Raw genomic sequence first — 21,506 nt, forward strand, 5'->3', positions numbered from 1 at the left:
AAGTGGTGGCCACACCTCGGTGGCAGGCTTGAAGGCCTGCTCCAAAGCAGACCCCACGGGAGACCCAGTTTGACGAGCCTCAAGAGACGCCCCGGGGGACCTTGATGCGGCTGCTTCCGGGGGGGGGTGGGAGGTGGACATACCCTAAAATGGTCCCCACACCCCCACCTCCCGGACCCACACCCGCGTGGGGGTGCGGAACCCCTGCCTTCGCCTGTAGCCAATAGAGTGTGCGGCGGTGACCGTGCGACACAAGCTTGTGCCGGCGTCTTGCTGGGAGTCTGTTCCTTGTGGGGGTGAAGGAGCAAATCGCGAGGCCGAGGCCGGGGCGGCAGGGCGCTGACGGTGCCCCGGGCACACGGAGCTGCCCCACTGAACGGTGCGAGCCACGAGAGCCCAGCCCCGGCTCGCAGCCTGTGGGACCCTGAGCAGAGGACCCAGCTGAGCTGTGCTCGGATCCCTGACCCACAGGGAGGGACCGGGAGGTCTTAAATGCACATTGTCTTCGGCTGCCGGTCTGTGGGAGCACGGGGACGCAGCCTGGGTGGGTCCACGCAGCATCGAGGCCCCGTCGGGAGACTCTGCGGCCCCTCCTGCCTCCGGCGCCAGGGCCCCGGGGCCTCGGGTCTTGACCCCAGCTTCAGGGGAGGCGAGACCCCCCCCCCCCACCTCCGCCGTGGAGTCAGGCAGACCCCCACGGCGGGGTCCCCAGGAGGGCCGCGCTCACCGTGTCTGCAGGACGGAGAGGAGAGGGAGGCTGCCGGCGTCTGGACCGTGGGATGGCCTCACTGGACTTTTGGGACAAAGACCCCACCGACCTCCTTCTCCGTCCTCATTCATGAACTGCCCAGAGGCCTCGTGCCCACTTGCCAGAGGATTTCACATCCCCTGACTTGGGTGGCTCACCCAGCCCGCCACAGGGAAAGGCCCGTGTGCGCAGGGGCGAGGGGGAGCGCTCCAGCCCTGCTCCTCCCTGCCAGGGGGCGGCACCGCGTGGGGGCTCCCAGCCCAGCTCTTCGCTGCTGCACCCTCCCCTCAGCCCGAGAGCAGCCCTTCCCCTCGGGGGGCGAGGTGGCGGGTCTCCGGGAGCCAGCAGGGGCAAGGAGGGAGGGGAGAGCGGGCGGGTGCCCTGGGCCCAGGACTAGCGCTGCGGGCCGCGGGGTGGGGGGTGGGGGGTGGAGAGCTGACACGGGGGTGGGGGACCCTGGAGCCTCACTGCTGCCCCCCCATGTGTTCCCCGTGGCTGCTGGGAAGGAGGTGAAGGAAGGCCTCCCAGACGGCCTGTCACAGCCAACTGCCCTGCTCTGTCCCTGTCCTTCCCGCCGAGCAGTGGCAGCGTGGCCACACTGAGCTCCCGGCCTGCGCCTCCTTCCTTTCGGTCTCTCACAGCCGCTGACTCGAGAAGGATCTGACGGACACGCGGGTAAGCGAAGGTCTGCTCTAAGATCCCCCCCTGAACTCTCTCCTATGGCAACTCGGCCCAGACTGGTTCTGGGCGTGCGTGGGGAGCCCGAGCGGAACACAAGACCTCGCAGCCAGTGCTGTGGGTGCATCCTGTCCTTTATTGCCCATCTGGGGACAGCCAGGGAGCTTCCGCGGGGGGGGGGGGGAGGGGGGGGGGCCTGGTGGCAGCGTGTGCGCGAAGGGGCTCGGGGACCGCGCGGGGCCGTGCGGGCACGGACGGGTGCCCCCTCGGCTGGCTCACCCGCCCGCAGCCACCTCCCTCTGCCCCGCGTGCGTGTGTCGCGTGTCGTCCCCAAGCTCGCCTGGGTGAGGCCGGGAGTGAGCTCGTGACAGGCAAGCAGGCAGGGGGCTCTCTGGAAGGCGCCAGACTCCACCTGAGACGGGGCGGGACCAGACAGGGGCTACGGGACAGCGAAACTACTACACCCTCCGCGGCCCCGCCGCCCCGGGGGTCCCCACAGGGCTCCCGCCCTGGAGGGCCACGTCCGTCCGGGCACCGCCGCCCTGCGCCTCAGTCCCGTGGGCCGCGGGACGGGAGCCCCGTGCGCGGCGGGGCCTCTGCGTCGGGATTTCGTTTGGGCACCCGTCCTCCGGGGAAGGGTCTCCCCTGCCCGGCCCTCATTCGCTGCCGGGCCTGGGCGCCGGGGGCCGGCTGGCGGCTCCGTCCCCCTCCAGCAGGATCAGCTCAGTTCTCGCCGCGGAGGCCACCATCGCCCCGGAGCCCGCGGCCTCCGCCGACCCCCCCTCTTCCTGCTCCTCGGGGGAGAAGCTTTCTCGGGCGTCAAAGAAGGTGCCTGCCTCTTCCTGGAGGTGCTGCTCGGCCGGACCCGCCTCCGCCTCCACGCTCTGGCTTTTCTTGGTGGGAGACGAGGAGAAGCCCAACCTGGGCAATCGAAACCAGCCCGCTCTCTCCTGCGGGTGCGGCGGCCGCGCCTCGGGCTGCGTCTGGACCGGAGCGGGTCTCGGGGCTTCGGCCTGGGGGTCAGCGCTGGCCTCGGCGACAGAGGAGGAAAACCCGATGCTGGGGAGCCAAAACCGGAACAGGCCGGAGGACCTTTTACCTTCTGCTTTTGCTCTGGGGGCCCCGTCCTCCTCGGCCAGGGCAGCCGCCGCCTCCCGGCCCTCTTCCGGCGGGAACTCGAGAATTTCCGCGGGCTCCTCGTCAGAACAGCTGTCTGCACGCCCATGGCCAGAACGCAGGTCAGAAGAGCAGGCTGGCATTCCCGGCACGTCTCCATCGGGAGAGAGAATTTCAAAGGGCTCTCCGGTGTCGGACTGTGGGTCTCCAGAAACAGGTCCTGCTCCTGGGGCTGGCTCCTGAAGGCGCCCTCTTGGCCCAGGGTCCGCAGTCGCCGCGTGTACCTGCGACCCAGCGGTGGGCTCAGGGACCCTCCCCTTTAGTAAGGAGAACCCATAGGAAGGCGTTTGGGCCTCTGACGCAGGGACCTCTGACTCCCGCACGATCCGGGCAGGAAAAGCCTCGGGCTCCGAGAGCTCTGTGTACACGGCTGTCACCGTGCTTTGTACGGTGACCTGCCTGCTCTCGGCCTCCGCGCTCTGAATGTGCACCCTGACCTTACAGATGGGGGCGGCTTCTGAGGGGACGGCCTCGGGCGCCTTCAGGACGCCGGCGTCCCGGGCGCCGGGGCTTTGCCCGAGCAGGGCAGTGTCAGGATGGCTCTGTGGGGACGGCAGCTCTCTGACACGGGGCACGAAAACGTCAGCCTCCGCACTGGGGGCTGGGAAGCTGAACCTCGGAACCTTTAACTTGGGGAACTGGACGGTGAGCACAGAGTCCTCCCAGACTTGACCTACGTTGACCACGGAAACCTGGGACGGCACGTCGGTACTGGAGGCCCTCAGTCTGAGGGGGCCTTCGGGCTGGGGAGGCGGCTCCTCAGCGCCCCCGGCCGGGCCCTGCGCTGCTGCTGTCCCAGCAAGGGGGCGCTGGCCTGCTTCTCCTGGAGGCCCACGGGGCTCTGCAAGTGTCCCGCACACCCGGAGGGGCAGGGAGCCTGCGCCTGGCCGGACCCTGACCTCGGGAGCGGACGTGCCGGCAGCAGGGGCCTGAAGGTCTAGATTCCTCTGCGGAACATCTGTGTGAGAAGCCTCGATGCCGGTGGCTCCCACGTCGGCACCGGCCTCCAGGGGCCGCGGGCACTCAGTCGTCTCCTCCTCGGACTCAGGAACAGGGACACCCTGACTCCGGACTGTGGTCGGTGCCTGTCCCTCCCCTGGCGCACTGGTGGCAGGCGCGGGCCCCTGAGCCCCCAGCCCTGCAGACCCAGGCCTCTCCTTGGAGGGGCGCCTGAAGCTGGGCAGACGCAGCGCGGGCATTCTAAACCAGCTCTCCCTGGGGCCGGCCGGGGTGACTCCCGCTGGCGCCTCCCGCGCTGGGCTCCCCTCCGTGGGGGAGGCGGCATCTGGGGTTGTCCGGGACGGCTGCAGGGGGACCTCTGTTGAGGAGGCCATCACCTCCCCACAAAGCTGGCTTTGCGAGCTGTCCCCAGGACCGTGCTCTCTGCTGCTGTCTCCAAGGGACGGGCCACGGGTGGACAGGCTCGCCTCCGGCGGGGCCTCCGCAGGTCTGAGCGCATCTTCGACGAAGCCGGCACCGGGAGCGTGGGCCTGTGCGGGGCGGAGGGTCACGTCCACTCCTTCTGGGGGCCCAGCTGCTGCACCTGCACCCCCGCCCCCGCCACTTCCGCCGGCCCCTCCTGTGGAAGCCGTCATTGTGGGAGGTGAGACCTTCAGTAGGGCGAGGGCGGGTGCTCTGACCACCCCCTTCTCTCCCTCCTGCCCAAGACTCACATCCTCACCTGCTGCTGCTGGTGGCAGGGAAACCCCCGGTGGCAGGGCGGGTCCAGGGGCTGCTTTGGACTCCGCCCCCTTTTTTGGGGACCAGCGGAAAGAGGGAAGCTTGACTCTTGGTGCTCTCACAGGACCGCCCCTGCCCTCAGGCTCCGCGTCTCCGGCTGGGGCTTCCCCTCCAGCCACTGCTGATGTCCCCGCGGTGCCCACATGTCCCTCTGCCACCGTGGACACAGAGACACCTGCAGACGGCAACTGACTGCCTGCCAAGGGGAACCCCGTGGCTTCCCTGGCCGAGGAGTGAGGTCCCCACTCAGGGAGGGGAGGGGACAGGGCGGGGACACCCTCTGCAGCTCCGGGCTCCGCCATGCCAGCTGCTGACTGGGGGGATGACAGTTGGAACTTTGGTCGATGAAATTTAGGAAAAGTCACGCGGCCATAAGATTCAGGAAATACGGTGTGCACTGGGCCACTGTGGCCGTCAGGCTGGGACAGCAGAATATTCTCGCTGGATGGGGAGTCCACGGCACCGGCCACGCTGGGCAACTGAGACTCCGCCTGGGACCCAGACAGGCCTACACAGGGCAGCTCGGGGGAGGCGGGGTCACGGGGGATGGTCACCTGGTACTTTGTAAGTGTGACGTCCTCACCCGGAATGAGGCTAGAGGAATCCCCACGGGGACCACTGAGCCAGCCGGGCCGGGACTCCGGCAGGGAAGTTTCAGAAGTACTGGACAGCCCCGGGGACCCGCCATGCCCAGACTCGCTCGGAGGCGAACGCATGGCAACATCTCCTCCAAAAGCTAAGAACACTTTAGGGGTTTTCCCAGGTGGAGAAAAGACTTTGGGGAGTTTAAAATGGGATTTTTTGCTTTTGCTTCGACCTCCATCTTTCCCAATTGAGAGACCTACGTCACCTTTGACTGGGACGGCATCCTCATCACGAGCACGTACGACGGGATCCATGGGGCCAGAAGAAGGACTGAGGTCAACATCTTTGGCAATTCCCTCAACAGGTGGAGAGACCAGAGAGGACTTACTACTGGGGTGACCAGAAGAGGAAATGTTGATTTTAGGAAACTTCAACTTGCTTCCTTTAGAAAACAATTCCAGGTTCCGAGAGGACATATCCACATCTGACTTAGTCCTGGGTGACTGGGCGTCCAACTCCACGCTGGGCAGGGTCACATCCATGTCGGGGGCGCTCAACTCCCCTTCAGCGGTCTTCACGTCCACCTTGAGGCCCTTGATGTCCACCTGGGGCGCCTTAAAGTCCACTTTGGGCATCTTCACGCTGGGCATGTGCACCTTGGGCACGTGCCCTTTGAGTCCGGCTCCTGCTGAGGGTTCCTGAGGCTCCCCCTCGGGCATTTCGATCTCCGGGACCTCCTCAGCTACCATGGCGGTCTTGAGTTCTAGGTCGGCAGATGGCAGCTCAACGGTCACATCACTGGACTTGACCTCAGCATCCATGGAGGGCAGGGACACTTCCGCCTGGATCTTGGGCAGGGACACGTCCACCGCGGCCTCCATGGACTTGCTTGGCGCTGAGGCACCGAAGGACGGCATCTTGAACTTGGGCATTTTGAACTTGCTGTCTCTAGCGGTCACCTCCTTGTCTCCCAGGGTAACGTCACCCTCCAACTTGGCGGTGGGTGCCTGGACATCAATGTCCACACTGGGCAGGGTCACATCCACGTCAGGGGCGCTCACCTCCACCTTGGGCCCCTTGATGTCCACCTGGGGGGGCTTCATGTCGAACTTGGGCCCCTTGATGTCCACCTGGGGTGCCTTAAAGTCCACTTTGGGCATCTTGATGCTGGGCATGTGCACCTTGGGCAGGTGCCCTTTGAACCCGGCTCCTGCTGAGGGCTCCTGGAACTCTCCCTCGGGCACCTGAACATCAGGGAGCTTCTGGCCCATCGTGGAAGTCTTGAGTTCTAGGTCAGCAGATGGCCGCTCAATGGTCACATCAATGGTCTTGACCTCAGCTTCCATGGGAGGCAGGGACACTTCCGCCTGGATCTTAGGCACGGAAACATCCACCGCGGCCTCCAAGGACTTGCTTGGTGCTGATGCACCAAAGGACGGCATCTTGAACTTGGGCATTTTGAACTTGCTGTCTCTAGCGGTCACCTCCTTGTCTCCCAGGGTAACGTCACCCTCCAACTTGGCGGTGGGTGCCTGGACGTCCACGTCTGCACTGGGCAGGGTCACATCCACGTCGGGCACGCTCACCTCCCCTTTTGGGCCCTTCAGTTCCACCTTGGGCCCCTTGATGTCCACCTGGGGGGCCTTCATGTCAACCTTTGGCCCCTTGATGTCCACCTGGGGTGCCTTAAAGTCCACTTTGGGCATCTTCATGCTGGGTATGTGCACCTTGGGCACGTGCCCTTTGACTCCGGCTCCTGCAGTGGGTTCCTGGAGCTCCCCTTCAGGTATTTGGCCTTCTGGAAGCTTCATGCCCACCATGGCAGTCTTGACCTCTAGGTCGGCAGATGGCAGCTCAACGGTCACATCACTGGACTTGACCTCAGCTTCCATGGAGGGCAGGGACACTTCCGCCTGGATCTTGGGCAGGGACACGTCCACCGCGGCATCCAAGGACTTGCTTGGCGCTGAGGCACCGAAGGACGGCATCTTGAACTTGGGCATTTTGAACTTGCTGTCTCTAGCGGTCACCTCCTTGTCTCCCAGGGTAACATCACCCTCCAACTTGGCGGTGGGTGCCTGGACATCCATCTCCACACTGGGCAGGGTCACATCCACATCAGGGGCGCTCACCTCCCCTTTGGGTCCCGTGATGTCCACCTTGGGCCCCTTGATGTCCACCTGGGGGGCTTTGATGTCCACTTTGGGCATCTTGATGCTGGGCATGTGCACCTTGGGCAGGTGCCCTTTGAACCCGGCTCCTGCTGAGGGCTCCTGGAACTCTCCCTCGGGCACCTGAACATCAGGGAGCTTCTGACCCACCGTGGAAGTCTTGAGTTCTAGTTCAGCAGCTGGCAGCTCAATGGTCACATCACTGGTCTTGACCTCAGCTTCCATGGAGGGCAGGGACACTTCCGCCTGGATCTTAGGCACGGAAACATCCATTGAGGCCTCCAAGGACTTGCTTGGCGCTGAGGCACCGAAGGACGGCATCTTGAACTTGGGCATTTTGAACTTGCTGTCTCTAGCGGTCACCTCCTTGTCTCCCAGGGTAACGTCACCCTCCAACTTGGCGGTGGATGCCTGGACGTCTACGTCTGCACTGGGCAGGGTCACATCCACGTCGGGCACGCTCACCTCCACTTTTGGGCCCTTCAGGTCCACCTTGGGCCCCTTGATGTCCACCTGGGGTGCCTTAAAGTCCACTTTGGGCATCTTGATGCTGGGCATGTGCACCTTGGGCAGGTGCCCTTTGACTCTGGCTCCTGCCGAGGGTTCCTGGAGCTCCCCTTCAGGTATTTGGCCTTCTGGAAGCTTCATGCCCACCACGGCAGTCTTGACCTCTAGGTCGGCAGATGGCAGCTCAACGGTCACATCACTGGACTTGACCTCAGCTTCCATGGAGGGCAGGGACACTTCCGCCTGGATCTTGGGCAGGGACACATCCACCGCAGCCTCCAAGGACTTGCTTGGTGCCGAGGCACCGAAGGATGGCATCTTGAACTTGGGCATTTTGAACTTGCTGTCTCTGGCAGTCACCTCCTTGTCTCCCAGGGTAACGTCACCCTCCAACTTGGCGGTGGGTGCCTGGACATCCATGTCCACACTGGGCAGGGTCACATCCACGTCAGGGGCGCTCACCTCCCCTTTGGGTCCCTTGATGTCCACCTTGGCCCCCTTGATGTCCACCTGGGGGGCTTTGATGTCCACTTTGGGCATCTTGATGCTGGGCATGTGCACCTTGGGCAGGTGCCCTTTGAACCCGGCTCCTGCTGAGGGCTCCTGGAACTCTCCCTCGGGCACCTGAACATCAGGGAGCTTCTGGCCCACCGTGGAAGTCTTGAGTTCTAGGTCAGCAGCTGGCAGCTCAACGGTCACATCACTGGTCTTGACCTCAGCTTCCATGGAGGGCAGGGACACTTCCGCCTGGATCTTAGGCACGGAAACATCCATCGCGGCCTCCAAGGACTTGCTTGGCGCTGAGGCACCGAAGGACGGCATCTTGAACTTGGGCATTTTGAACTTGCTGTCTCTAGCGGTCACCTCCTTGTCTCCCAGGGTAACGTCACCCTCCAACTTGGCGGTGGGTGCATGAACGTCCATCTGCACACTGGGCAGGGTCACATCCACGTCAGGGGTGCTCACCTCCCCTTTGGGGCCCTTCAGGTCAACCTTGGGTCCTTTGATGTCCAACTTGGGTGCCTTGATGTCCACCTGGGGCGCCTTAAAGTCCACTTTGGGCATCTTCATGCCTGGCATTTGCACCTTGGGCAGGTGCCCTTTGACTCCGGCTCCTGCCGAGGGTTCCTGGAGCTCCCCTTCAGGTATTTGGCCTTCTGGAAGCTTCATGCCCACCATGGCAGTCTTGACCTCTAGGTCGGCAGATGGCAGCTCAACGGTCACATCACTGGACTTGACCTCAGCTTCCATGGAGGGCAGGGACACTTCCGCCTGGATCTTGGGCAGGGACACATCCACCGCGGCCTCCAAGGACTTGCTTGGCGCTGAGGCACCGAAGGACGGCATCTTGAACTTGGGCATTTTGAACTTGCTGTCTCTAGCGGTCACCTCCTTGTCTCCCAGGGTAACATCACCCTCCAACTTGGCGGTGGATGCATGGACGTCCATCTGCACACTGGGCAGGGTCACATCCACGTCAGGGGCGCTCACCTCCCCTTTGGGGCCCTTCAGGTCCACCTTTGGTCCTTTGATGTCCAACTTGGGTGCCTTGATGTCCACCTGGGGCGACTTAAAGTCCACTTTGGGCATCTTCATGCCTGGCATTTGCACCTTGGGCAGGTGCCCTTTGACTCCGGCTCCTGCTGAGGGTTCCTGGAGCTCCCCTTCAGGTATTTGGCCTTCTGGAAGCTTCATGCCCACCATGGCAGTCTTGACCTCTAGGTCGGCAGATGGCAGCTCAACGGTCACATCACTGGACTTGACCTCAGCTTCCATGGAGGGCAGGGACACTTCCGCCTGGATCTTGGGCAGGGACACGTCCACCGCGGCCTCCAAGGACTTGCTTGGCGTTGAGGCACCGAAAGATGGCATCTTGAACTTGGGCATTTTGAACTTGCTGTCTCTAGCGGTCACCTCCTTGTCTCCCAGGGTAACGTCACCCTCCAACTTGGCGGTGGATGCCTGGACGTCTACGTCTGCACTGGGCAGGGTCACATCCACGTCGGGCACGCTCACCTCCACTTTTGGGCCCTTCAGGTCCACCTTGGGCCCCTTGATGTCCACCTGGGGTGCCTTAAAGTCCACTTTGGGCATCTTCATGCTGGGTATGTGCACCTTGGGCAGGTGCCCTTTGACTCCTGCTCCTGTCGAGGGTTCCTGGAGCTCCCCTTCAGGTATTTGGCCTTCTGGAAGCTTCATGCCCACCATGGCAGTCTTGACCTCTAGGTCGGCAGATGGCAGCTCAACGGTCACATCACTGGACTTGACCTCAGCTTCCATGGAGGGCAGGGACACTTCCGCCTGGATCTTGGGCAAGGACACGTCCACCGCAGCCTCCAAGGACTTGCTTGGTGCCGAGGCACCGAAGGATGGCATCTTGAACTTGGGCATTTTGAACTTGCTGTCTCTAGCTGTCACCTCCTTGTCTCCCAGGGTAACGTCACCCTCCAACTTGGCGGTGGGTGCCTGGACATCCATGTCCGCACTGGGCAGGGTCACATCCACATCAGGGGCGCTCACCTTCCCTTTGGGTCCCTTGATGTCCACCTTGGGCCCCTTGATGTCCACCTGGGGGGCTTTGATGTCCACTTTGGGCATCTTGATGCTGGGCATGTGCACCTTGGGCAGGTGCCCTTTGAACCCGGCTCCTGCTGAGGGCTCCTGGAACTCTCCCTCGGGCACCTGAACATCAGGGAGCTTCTGGCCCATCGTGGAAGTCTTGAGTTCTAGGTCAGCAGCTGACAGCTCAACGGTCACATCACTGGTCTTGACCTCAGCTTCCATGGAAGGCAGGGACACTTCCGCCTGGATCTTAGGCACGGAAACGTCCACTGCGGCCTCCAAGGACTTGCTTGGGGCTGAGGCACCGAAGGATGGCATCTTGAACTTGGGCATTTTGAACTTGCTGTCTCTAGCGGTCACCTCCTTGTCTCCCAGGGTAACGTCACCCTCCAACTTGGCGGTGGGTGCCTGGACGTCCACCTCTGCGCTGGGCAGGGTCACATCCACGTCGGGCGCACTCACCTCCCCTTTTGGGCCCTTCAGGTCTACCTTGGGCCCCTTGATGTCCACCTGGGGGGGCTTCATGTCGAACTTGGGCCCCTTGATGTCCACCTGGGGTGCCTTAAAGTCCACTTTGGGCATCTTGATGCTGGGCATGTGCACCTTGGGCAGGTGCCCTTTGACTCCGGCTCCTGCCGAGGGTTCCTGGAGCTCCCCTTCAGGTATTTGGCCTTCTGGAAGCTTCATGCCCACCACGGCAGTCTTGACCTCTAGGTCGGCAGATGGCAGCTCAACGGTCACATCACTGGACTTGACCTCAGCTTCCATGGAAGGCAGGGACACTTCTGCCTGGATCTTAGGCACGGAAACATCCACCGCGGCCTCCAAGGACTTGCTTGGCGTTGAGGCACCGAAAGATGGCATCTTGAACTTGGGCATTTTGAACTTGCTGTCTCTAGCGGTCACCTCCTTGTCTCCCAGGGTAACGTCACCCTCCAACTTGGCGGTGGATGCCTGGACGTCTACGTCTGCACTGGGCAGGGTCACATCCACGTCGGGCATGCTCACCTCCACTTTTGGGCCCTTCAGGTCCACCTTGGGCCCCTTGATGTCCACCTGGGGGGCCTTCATGTCCACCCTGGGCCCCTTGATGTCCACCTGGGGTGCCTTAATGTCCACTTTGGGCATCTTCATGCTGGGTATGTGCACCTTGGGCAGGTGCCCTTTGACTCCTGCTCCTGTCGAGGGTTCCTGGAGCTCCCCTTCAGGTATTTGGCCTTCTGGAAGCTTCATGCCCACCATGGCAGTCTTGACCTCTAGGTCGGCAGATGGCAGCTCAACGGTCACATCACTGGACTTGACCTCAGCTTCCATGGAGGGCAGGGACACTTCCGCCTGGATCTCGGGCAGGGACACGTCCACCGCGGCCTCCAAGGACTTGCTTGGTGCCGAGGCACCGAAGGATGGCATCTTGAACTTGGGCATTTTGAACTTGCTGTCTCTAGCGGTCACCTCCTTGTCTCCCAGGGTAACGTCACCCTCCAACTTGGCGGTGGGTGCCTGGACATCCATGTCCGCACTGGGCAGGGTCACATCCACGTCAGGGGCGCTCACCTCCCCTTTGGGTCCCTTGATGTCCACCTTGGCCCCCTTGATGTCCACCTGGGGGGCTTTGATGTCCACTTTGGGCATCTTGATGCTGGGCATGTGCACCTTGGGCAGGTGCCCTTTGAACCCGGCTCCTGCTGAGGGCTCCTGGAACTCTCCCTCGGGCACCTGAACATCAGGGAGCTTCTGGCCCATCGTGGAAGTCTTGAGTTCTAGGTCAGCAGCTGGCAGCTCAACGGTCACATCACTGGTCTTGACCTCAGCTTCCATGGAAGGCAGGGACACTTCCGCCTGGATCTTAGGCACGGAAACGTCCACTGCGGCCTCCAAGGACTTGCTTGGGGCTGAGGCACCGAAGGATGGCATCTTGAACTTGGGCATTTTGAACTTGCTGTCTCTAGCGGTCACCTCCTTGTCTCCCAGGGTAACGTCACCCTCCAACTTGGCGGTGGGTGCCTGGACGTCCACCTCTGCGCTGGGCAGGGTCACATCCACGTCGGGCGCACTCACCTCCCCTTTTGGGCCCTTCAGGTCTACCTTGGGCCCCTTGATGTCCACCTGGGGGGGCTTCATGTCGAACTTGGGCCCCTTGATGTCCACCTGGGGTGCCTTAAAGTCCACTTTGGGCATCTTGATGCTGGGCATGTGCACCTTGGGCCGGTGCCCTTTGACTCCGGCTTCTGCCGAGGGTTCCTGGAGCTCCCCTTCAGGTATTTGGCCTTCTGGAAGCTTCATGCCCACCATGGCAGTCTTGACCTCTAGGTCGGCAGATGGCAGCTCAACGGACACATCACTGGTCTTGACCTCAGCTTCCATGGAGGGCAGGGACACTTCCGCCTGGATCTTAGGCACGGAAACATCCACCGCGGCCTCCAAGGACTTGCTTGGCGCCGAGGCACCGAAGGACGGCATCTTGAACTTGGGCATTTTGAACTTGCTGTCTCTAGCGGTCACCTCCTTGTCTCCCAGGGTAACGTCACCCTCCAACTTGGCGGTGGGTGCCTGGACGTCCACGTCTGCACTGGGCAGGGTCACATCCACGTCGGGCACGTTCACCTCCACTTTTGGGCCCTTCATGTCCACCTTGGGCCCCTTGATGTCCACCTGGGGGGCCTTCATGTCCACTTTGGGCATCTTCATGCTGGGTATGTGCACCTTGGGCAGGTGCCCTTTGACTCCTGCTCCTGTCGAGGGTTCCTGGAGCTCCCCTTCAGGTATTTGGCCTTCTGGAAGCTTCATGCCCACCACGGCAGTCTTGACTTCTAGGTCGGCAGATGGCAGCTCAACGGTCACATCACTGGATTTGACCTCAGCATCCATGGAGGGCAAGGACACTTCTGCCTGGATCTTGGCCAGGGACACATCCACCGCGGCCTCCAAGGGCTTGCTTGGTGCCGAGGCACCGAAGGATGGCATCTTGAACTTGGGCATTTTGAACTTGCTGTCTCTAGCGGTCACCTCCTTGTCTTCTAGGGTAACGTCACCCTCCAACTTGGCGGTGGGTGCCTGGACATCCATCTCCACAGTAGGCAGGGTCACATCCACGTCAGGGGCGCTCACCTCCACTTTGGGTCCCGTGATGTCCACCTTGGGCCCCTTGATGTCCACCTGCGGGGCTTTGATGTCCACTTTGGGCATCTTGATGCTGGGCATGTGCACCTTGGGCAGATGCCCTTTGAACCCGGCTCCTGCTGAGGGCTCCTGGAACTCTCCCTCGGGCACCTGAACATCAGGGAGCTTCTGACCCACCGTAGAAGTCTTGAGTTCTAGGTCAGCAGATGGCAGCTCAACGGTCACATCACTGGTCTTGACCTCAGCTTCCATGGAAGGCAGGGACACTTCCGCCTGGATCTTAGGCACGGAAACGTCCATTGCGGCTTCCAAGGACTTGCTTGGGGCTGAGGCACCGAAGGACGGCATCTTGAACTTGGGCATTTTGAACTTGCTGTCTCTAGCGGTCACCTCCTTGTCTCCCAGGGTAACGTCACCCTCCAACTTGGCGGTGGGTGCCTGGACGTCCACCTCTGCGCTGGGCAGGGTCACATCCACGTCGGGCGCAGTCACCTCCCCTTTTGGGCTCTTCAGGTCTACCTTGGGCCCCTTGATGTCCACCTGGGGGGGCTTCATGTCGAACTTGGGCCCCTTGATGTCCACCTGGGGTGCCTTAAAGTCCACTTTGGGCATCTTGATGCTGGGCATGTGCACCTTGGGCAGGTGCCCTTTGACTCCGGCTCCTGCCGAGGGTTCCTGGAGCTCCCCTTCCGGTATTCGGCCTTCTGGAAGCTTCATGCCCACCATGGCAGTCTTGACCTCTAGGTCGGCAGATGGCAGCTCAACGGTCACATCACTGGACTTGACCTCAGCTTCCATGGAGGGCAGGGACACCTCCGCCTTGATCTTGGGCAGGGACACGTCCACCGCGTCCTCCAAGGACTTGCTTGGTGTTGAGGCACCGAAAGATGGCATCTTGAGCTTGGGCATTTTGAACTTGCTGTCTCTAGCGGTCACCTCCTTGTCTCCCAGGGTAACGTCACCCTCCAATTTGGCGGTGGGTGCCTGGATATCCATGTCCACACTGGGTAGGGTCACATCCACATCAGGGGTGCTCACCTCCCTTTTGGGTCCTTTGATGTCCACCTTGGGCCCCTTGATGTCCACCTGGGAGGCTTTGATGTCCACTTTGGGCATCTTGATGCTGGGCATGTGCACCTTGGGCAGGTGCCCTTTGAACCCGGCTCCTGTTGAGGGTTCCTGGAGCTCCCCTTCAGGTATTTGGCCTTCTGGAAGCTTCATGCCCACCATGGCAGTCTTGACCTCTAGGTCGGCAGATGGCAGCTCAACGGTCACATCACTGGTCTTGACCTCAGCTTCCATGGAGGGCAGGGACACTTCCGCCTGAATCTTGGGCCGGGACACGTCCACCGCGGCCTCCAAGGACTTGCTTGGTGCTGATGCACCAAAAGATGGCATCTTGAACTTGGGCATTTTGAACTTGCTGTCTCTAGTGGTCACCTCCTTGTCTCCCAGGGTAACGTCACCCTCCAACTTGGCAGTGGGTGCCTGGACGTCCACGTCTGCACTGGGCAGGGTCACATCCATGTCAGGCACGCTCACCTCCACTTTTGGGCCCTTCAGGTCCACCTTGGGCCCCTTGATGTCCACCTGGGGGCCTTTCATGTCCACTTTGGGCATCTTGATGCTGGGCATGTGCACTTTGGGCAGGTGCCCTTTGAACCCGGCTCCTGTTGAGGGCTCCTGGAACTCTCCCTCGGGCACCTGAACATCAGGGAGCTTCTGACCCACCGTGGAAGTCTTGAGTTCTAGGTCAGCAGATGGCAGTTCAACGGTCACATCACTGGTCTTGACCTCAGCTTCTATGGAAGGCAGGGACACTTCCGCCTGGATCTTAGGCACGGAAATGTCCACCGCGGCCTCCAAGGACTTACTTGGCGCTTTGGCACCGAAGGACGGCATCTTGAACTTGGGCATTTTGAACTTGCTGTCTCTAGCCGTCACCTCCGTGTCTCCCAGGTTAACGTCACCCTCCAACTTGGTGGTGGGTGCATGGACGTCCATCTGCACACTGGGTAGGGTCACTTCCACGTCAGGGGCGCTCACCTCCCCTTTGGGGCCCTTCAGGTCCACCTTGGGTCCTTTGATGTCCAACTTGGGTGCCTTGATGTCCACCTGGGGCGCCTTAAAGTCCACTTTGGGCATCTTCATGCCTGGCATTTGCACCTTGGGCAGGTGCCCTTTGACTCCGGCTCCTGCCGAGGGTTCCTGGAGCTCCCCTTCAGGTATTTGGCCTTCTGGAAGCTTCATGCCCACCATGGCAGTCTTGACCTCTAGGTCGGCAGATGGCAGCTCAACGGTCACATCACTGGTCTTGACCTCAGCTTCCATGGAAGGCAGGGACACTTCCGCCTGGATCTTGGGCATGGAAATGTCCACCGCGGCCTCCAAGGACTTGCTTGGGGCTGAGGCACCGAAGGATGGCATCTTGAACTTGGGCATTTTGAACTTGCTGTCTCTAGCGTTAACCTCCTTGTCTCCCAGGGTAACGTCACCCTCCAACTTGGCGGTGGGTGCCTGGACATCCATCTCCACACTGGGCAGGGTCACATCCACATCAGGGGCGCTCACCTCCCCTTTGGGTCCCGTGATGTCCACCTTGGGCCCCTTGATGTCCAACTGGGGGGCTTTGATGTCCACTTTGGGCATCTTGATGCTGGGCATGTGCACCTTGGGCAGGTGCCCTTTGAACCCGGCTCCTGTTGAGGGCTCCTGGAACTCTCCCTCGGGCACCTGGACATCAGGGAGCTTATGATCCACCGTGGAAGTCTTGACTTCTAGGTCAGCAGATGGCAGCTCAACGGTCACATCACTGGTCTTGACCTCAGCTTCCATGGGAGGCAGGGACACTTCCGCCTGGGTCTTGGGCACGGAAACGTCCACCGCGGCCTCCAAGGACTTGCTTGGTGCTGATGCACCGAAAGATGGCCTCTTGAACTTGGGCATTTTGAACTTGCCGTCTCTAGTGGTCACCTCCTTGTCTCCCAGGGTAACGTCACCCTCTAACTTGGCGGTGGGTGCATGGACGTCCATCTGCACACTGGGCAGGGTCACATCCACATCAGGGGCGCTCACCTCCCCTTTGGGGCCCTTCAGGTCCACCTTCGGTCCTCTGATGTCCAACTTGGGTGCCTTGATGTCCACCTGGGGTGCCTTAAAGTCCACTTTGGGCATCTTCATGCCTGGCATTTGCACCTTGGGCAGGTGCCCTTTGACTCCGGCTCCTGCCGAGGGTTCCTGGAGCTCCCCTTCAGGTATTTGGCCTTCTGGAAGCTTCATGCCCACCACGGCAGTCTTGACCTCTAGGTCGGCTAATGGCAGCTCAAGGGCCACATCACTGGACTTGACCTCAGCTTCCCTGGAGGGCAGGGACACTTCCGCCTGAATCTTGGGCAGGGACACGTCCACCGCGGCCTCCAAGGACTTGCTTGGCACTGAGGCACCGAAAGATGGCATCTTGAACTTGGGCATTTTGAACTTGCTGTCTCTAGTGGTTACCTCCTTGTCTCCCAGGGTAATGTCACCCTCCAACTTGGCGGTGGGTGCCTGGACGTCCACGTCTGCGCTGGGCAGGGTCACATCCACGTCGGGCCTGCTTACCTCCCCTTTGGGTTCCTTGATGTCCACCTTGGGCCCCTTGATGTCCGTCTGGGGCACCTTGATGTCGACCTTGGGCATCTTCATGCTGGGCATCTGTACCTTGGGCAGCTGGCCCTTGATCCTGGGCCCTTCTGCTTTACTCTTCAGCCCAGACACAGACACGTGTCCTTTGGGGAGGGACATATCCACTTCTGCCCCACGAGGGTCGATATCAGCAGTAGGCAGCTGCATGGCGCCCTCTGGGGCTCGTATCTCCCCTCTCAGGTAGGGCAGTTTGGCCTCTGTGCCATCCTTGGACACGGGCACGTCCACGTCCACGTCCACGGATGTTCCCAAATCTTTGCTTGGGGCTGAGGTGCCAAAGGATGGCATCTTGAACTTGGGCATTTTGAACTTGCTGTCTCTGCTGGTCACCTCCTTGTCTCCCAGGGTAACGTCACCCTCCAGCTTGGCATCTGTTGCCTGAAGGTCCCTCTCCACACTGGGCAGGGTCACATCCACGTCGGGAGCCCTCACCTCCCCTTTGGTGCCCTTCAGGTCCACCTTGGGCCCCTTGATGTCCACCTGGGGTGCCTTAAAGTCCACTTTGGGCATCTTCATGCTGGGTATGTGCACCTTGGGCAGGTGCCCTTTGACCCCGGCTCCTGCTGAGGGTTCCTGGAGCTCCCCTTCAGGTATTGGGCCTTCTGGAACCTTCTCCCCCACCGTGGATGTCTTGAGTTCTAGGTCAGCAGATGGCAGCTCAACAGTCACATCATTGCTCTTGACCTCAGCTTCCATGGAAGGCAGGGACACTTCCGCCTGGATCTTGGGCAGGGACACGTCCACCGTGGCCTCCAAGGACTTGCTTGGCACGGAGGCACCAAAAGATGGCATCTTGAACTTGGGCATTTTGAACTTGCTGTCTCTGGCGGCTACCTCCCTGTCTCCCAGAGTAAAATCGGCTTGAGTTGCCCGAACACCCTCTGTTTCTCCCTCTGTGGCTCCTGAGTCTCGCTCAGGTGTGTCTAATTTTGTTTTCTCGCGTTCTGACTGTTTGACCCTGGCACCTGTCTGTGCGGTCAGAATGGTGAGGGTGCTCTCCATTTCTCTGTCTTGTTCCTGGCCTGATTTTATGTCCTTTCCTGGAGACCACCCGAATGAGGGTGTTTTGAATTTGAACCTAGTTTTCCTCTCCTGTCTGCCCTGTGCGTGTGTGTCCCCGTCTTCGGCGTGTGCCTCTCCGTGCCCTGCCTCAGCTCCCTCTGCTCCTCCTTCCTCCCGTTCTGTCAGGGGCCCTGCAGGCTTTCCGGCCAACTGTGGCCCCGGTCCGTGGTCCGGCTGCTCTTTGATGCCCGTGGCCTCTGCTGTAGGACCTCCGTGTCTGGGTCCCTGCAGTCGTGCTGCTGTGCCTGCTTCTCCGTCTGGCATTGTTTCTTTGCAGAATTCAAAGTTGGGCGTTTTGACATCGGGTATTTGGATTTGGAACTCCAGTTGGCGGCCCTGTGTGTCCACTTTGCCTTGCAGAGCCGATGTGGCAATCCCAGCTTCTGTGCCCTGGACCGCTTCTCTGTGGCCATCTCCACCTGGCTTTGGGCCTGAGTCCATCCCGGGTTTCCCATCTGACACAGAGTCGACCTGGTCCTTCGCTTCCTTTGTCTTTCTTCGGCGCCTGGGTGCCACGCTGGCCCCGTCCCCCAAGGCTCCCTCGCTGGGGCGGCCCGGCTCCACGGGTTGCTGGGCAGTGAGAGCTGATGTCCCCTCTGGTCCCTCCACCGTCCTGTCTGTGCCGGCCTTGGCGCCCTCTTGGCTGTCATCCCAGGATGCTGCCTCCTCTAGGACCCCGGACTGGACCTCTGTGCTCGGCCTCGCCCCCGGTGTTGGACCCTTCCCTGAGCCCACTCTGAATCGCAGGTTCAGGAACCTTCTCCTCCGCTGGCCGTCCGGTCCTGCCTTCTGCTCCTGCTCCTCTGTTGGGAGCTGGGCCTCTGTGTCTGTGCTCGTGGGGGACATGTCAGGTGGGTGTCCTCGCTCACGGGCCTCTGAAGAGCTGTGTGACCTCCGCGGCCCTGACCTGGGCTTGGTCTTTATTGACTGGAATTTGGGCCAGGAGAGCCTCTCGTTTTGGGACGGCCTGCCCCTGCCCTCCCTGGGCTTGGAGATCAGTCTCTCCTTGTCTCCACTTCCTTCCACAGTTTTCGTGGGGGTCTCTGTGCACCCATCGGCGACATCTTTGTCCTGAAATACAAGGACAGGGAGCGTGGCAGCAGTAGCATGGGAATTCTAGGGCCCTGGGCTCACGGGACAGATGCGGGAGGGGAGGGCGCCCCCCCACTCAGCCTCGGCCCCGGGAGCGGGGCGGTCGTCGGGGCCCAGCCTCACCTGCGTCTCACTGTCCTTGCGGCCGGGCTGAGCGCCACTGGAGACCCCTTCCTCATCCCCTGAGGCAGGACGTTTCCGTCTGACTTGGAATTGAACCTTGTAAGGCTCTGAGTACTGAAGAATTTTGAGAGCGTCTTCATATTTAATGTTGTCAAAGAATATGGTTGCACTGAGCAGCTGATCACCTAGACAAACACAGAGTGGGCCCTTGGCCTCAGTTTCCCCGCTCTCGCCATTCCTTCCAGAGATACAGGAGTGTGTGAGAGGGGTCCCTGACGGGGAGCCGGGCCCACCCTGCACGGAGCCCTGCGTGGGAAGGAGGCCACCCAGCCGCACAGAGAGCAAGCCCGGCTCAGCCCGAAAGGGCCTGGCGGGGTCCTCGGGGGCGTCCTGAGCCCCGGGGCCCTCCCGTCCTGGTGGGACCCGTGGGGACTGCAGGGGTGGGGCGGCCAAGGCACCTTCTCTTAGGCTGAAGAGCTTGGCGGCGGAGGAGTCCTTCAGCACCTGCTTGACGAAAATCCCTTGGTCCCCGCCCCCTGTGACGCTGTAGCCGCTGGCTCCGGCCTCCACCTCTGTCCTCAGCGTCACCTCTGTCGCCTCCTGCACGGACTGGATCAGAAGCACATCGGGGCCGTGGCGACCATCGGGCTGTGCCGCTGTGGCCGTCGGTGCTCGGACCCCCCCTGCCCTGCACACGGGGATCCCAGAGTCCCGCCCCTCATCCAGGTGATGCGGGGGAAGAGGAGGAGCCCCCAGCCAGAGCCCAGGCTGTGTGTCCGAGCTCCGAGCTCCGGAGGAAGCCAGCTGCAAGCCACCTCCGGTGGGAGCGGCCTCCTCGCACCCCCACCCCCACCCGCCAGGACTCGGGGGCAGCCCCGTAGGCCCGACGGGGCCGAGGAGGCTGGCCTTCCGGCTCAGCGGCCAAAGTCTCGTTCCTTCTGCACACACTCCGGCAGCGATGACGTGCAGCGTGGCCGATACTCTCTGAGGAGCCCCCGGGGCGCGCGGCACACAGTGCGGCCAGCCTGACCTCAGACCCAGCGGATGCTTCCGGTCCCAGCCGGCTTCAGAGGTGCTGACCCACCGACGGCAGAGCAGGCCGCCTCGGAAGGCAGCGCGCCCTCCTCACAGGGAGCCCCCAGAACCCAGCCTCGCCCCTGGCTTGTGAAGCAGCTGCACCCATTACACAGCCGGGGACACCGAGGCCCACGCGCCTGGCTCTACCGGCCCGGTGTCCCTGCCCGCCCCCCCCCATAGGTTTCAGGGGAACCCCGGACCAGCCTCTGGAGCCCCTGCCCGCAGACCAGGCCTGACAAAAGCGACAGGCAAGTCCCTCTCCTTGCTCCGACCCGCCACCCCCACCCCCCCCAGAGCGGGCCCCCCCCACCCCGACCCTCGGGCGCGGCCACACCCACCTGCCGACGACTCATCCTGGAAAACGTTCGAGCGTCTCCCGAATCTCGCTTCCACCAGGACCTCCGACCCCCCGAGCCCGAGGAAGCCCGCCTTCTCCGTGTGTCCTCCCCCTGCAGGCACAGATGCCAGGGGTCACCCACCTGCCTCAGCCCCGAGCACGCGGGGGGCCCGGAGCGGTGCCGCGTGCCAGGGAGCCGAGCGCGTGGGGCGGCGGGGAGGCGGCCCTTGGCCCTGGTGCTTCCCGACCGGGCCCAGCCCCCAGGCCCCAGCGCCCGCACCCAGGGCAAACCCCAGGGCAACTGGGGTTTTGTGTGGAGGGGGAGGAGGAAATAAAAGAAAACAAGGATTTAGCAAGAAGGCGCCCCCCGGGCCTCCCCCGGCCCCCCAGGCCCCCTCCACGGCCTCCCCCCGGGCCTCCTCCCCGAGACGGCGTGTGTGCACGTCCAGAGTGCGGGCTCTCTTCCCCCGCACGCACACACGCACACATGTGCCATCTCAACTGCGTCCCGGCCACCTGAAGGGAGGGGTCCCGAGGGACAGAAGGTCAGGACGTGGGAGCGGCTGGAACTGTGGCCCAGGGGGCGGCAGGGCAGGGCAGGGCAGGGCGGTGTGGCTGCACAAATGGTGCCGGTTGCCCCCACGGGGCGACGAAGGAGACGCGGCCCCCTGTGGCCCCACACCCGCACTTTCCCTCAGCCTGTGGGTCTCCGTCCGGCAGGCTTACCGGGAGTCCAAAGCCGGCACCCTCAGCAGTGCATTCGTAGACCGGCGAGGACCCCTGCGGCCTCGGCCGGACGATCTCGTCCACCGGCCCTTCGGTCACCTGGCAGGAGAGGACAATC

General features: G+C 62.2%; 1 protein-coding gene across 1 annotated transcript in view; it reads right to left on the minus strand.

Annotated features, from left to right (window-relative positions):
* Positions 1-1,617: 1,617 nt before the first annotated feature.
* AHNAK2 (AHNAK nucleoprotein 2) overlaps positions 1,618-21,506 on the minus strand; it is a 32,875-nt gene continuing 12,986 nt past the window's right edge. The window contains exons 3-11 of the mRNA XM_053889910.1: positions 21,389-21,487; positions 20,664-20,774; positions 19,707-19,857; positions 19,249-19,433; positions 13,870-19,104; positions 13,375-13,827; positions 11,266-12,366; positions 6,625-11,223; positions 1,618-6,582 (exon numbers count right to left, since the gene is read on the minus strand). Of these exons, the coding sequence (XP_053745885.1) occupies positions 2,083-6,582; positions 6,625-11,223; positions 11,266-12,366; positions 13,375-13,827; positions 13,870-19,104; positions 19,249-19,433; positions 19,707-19,857; positions 20,664-20,774; positions 21,389-21,487 (16,434 nt within the window). The 3' untranslated portion in view covers positions 1,618-2,082. The remainder of the gene's footprint in view (positions 6,583-6,624; positions 11,224-11,265; positions 12,367-13,374; positions 13,828-13,869; positions 19,105-19,248; positions 19,434-19,706; positions 19,858-20,663; positions 20,775-21,388; positions 21,488-21,506) is intronic.

The sequence above is a fragment of the Panthera pardus genome, unplaced genomic scaffold (genome assembly GCF_024362965.1).
Source record: "Panthera pardus isolate Hobbes unplaced genomic scaffold, ASM2436296v1 HiC_scaffold_24, whole genome shotgun sequence".
NCBI classification, from domain to species: Eukaryota; Metazoa; Chordata; class Mammalia; order Carnivora; family Felidae; genus Panthera; species Panthera pardus.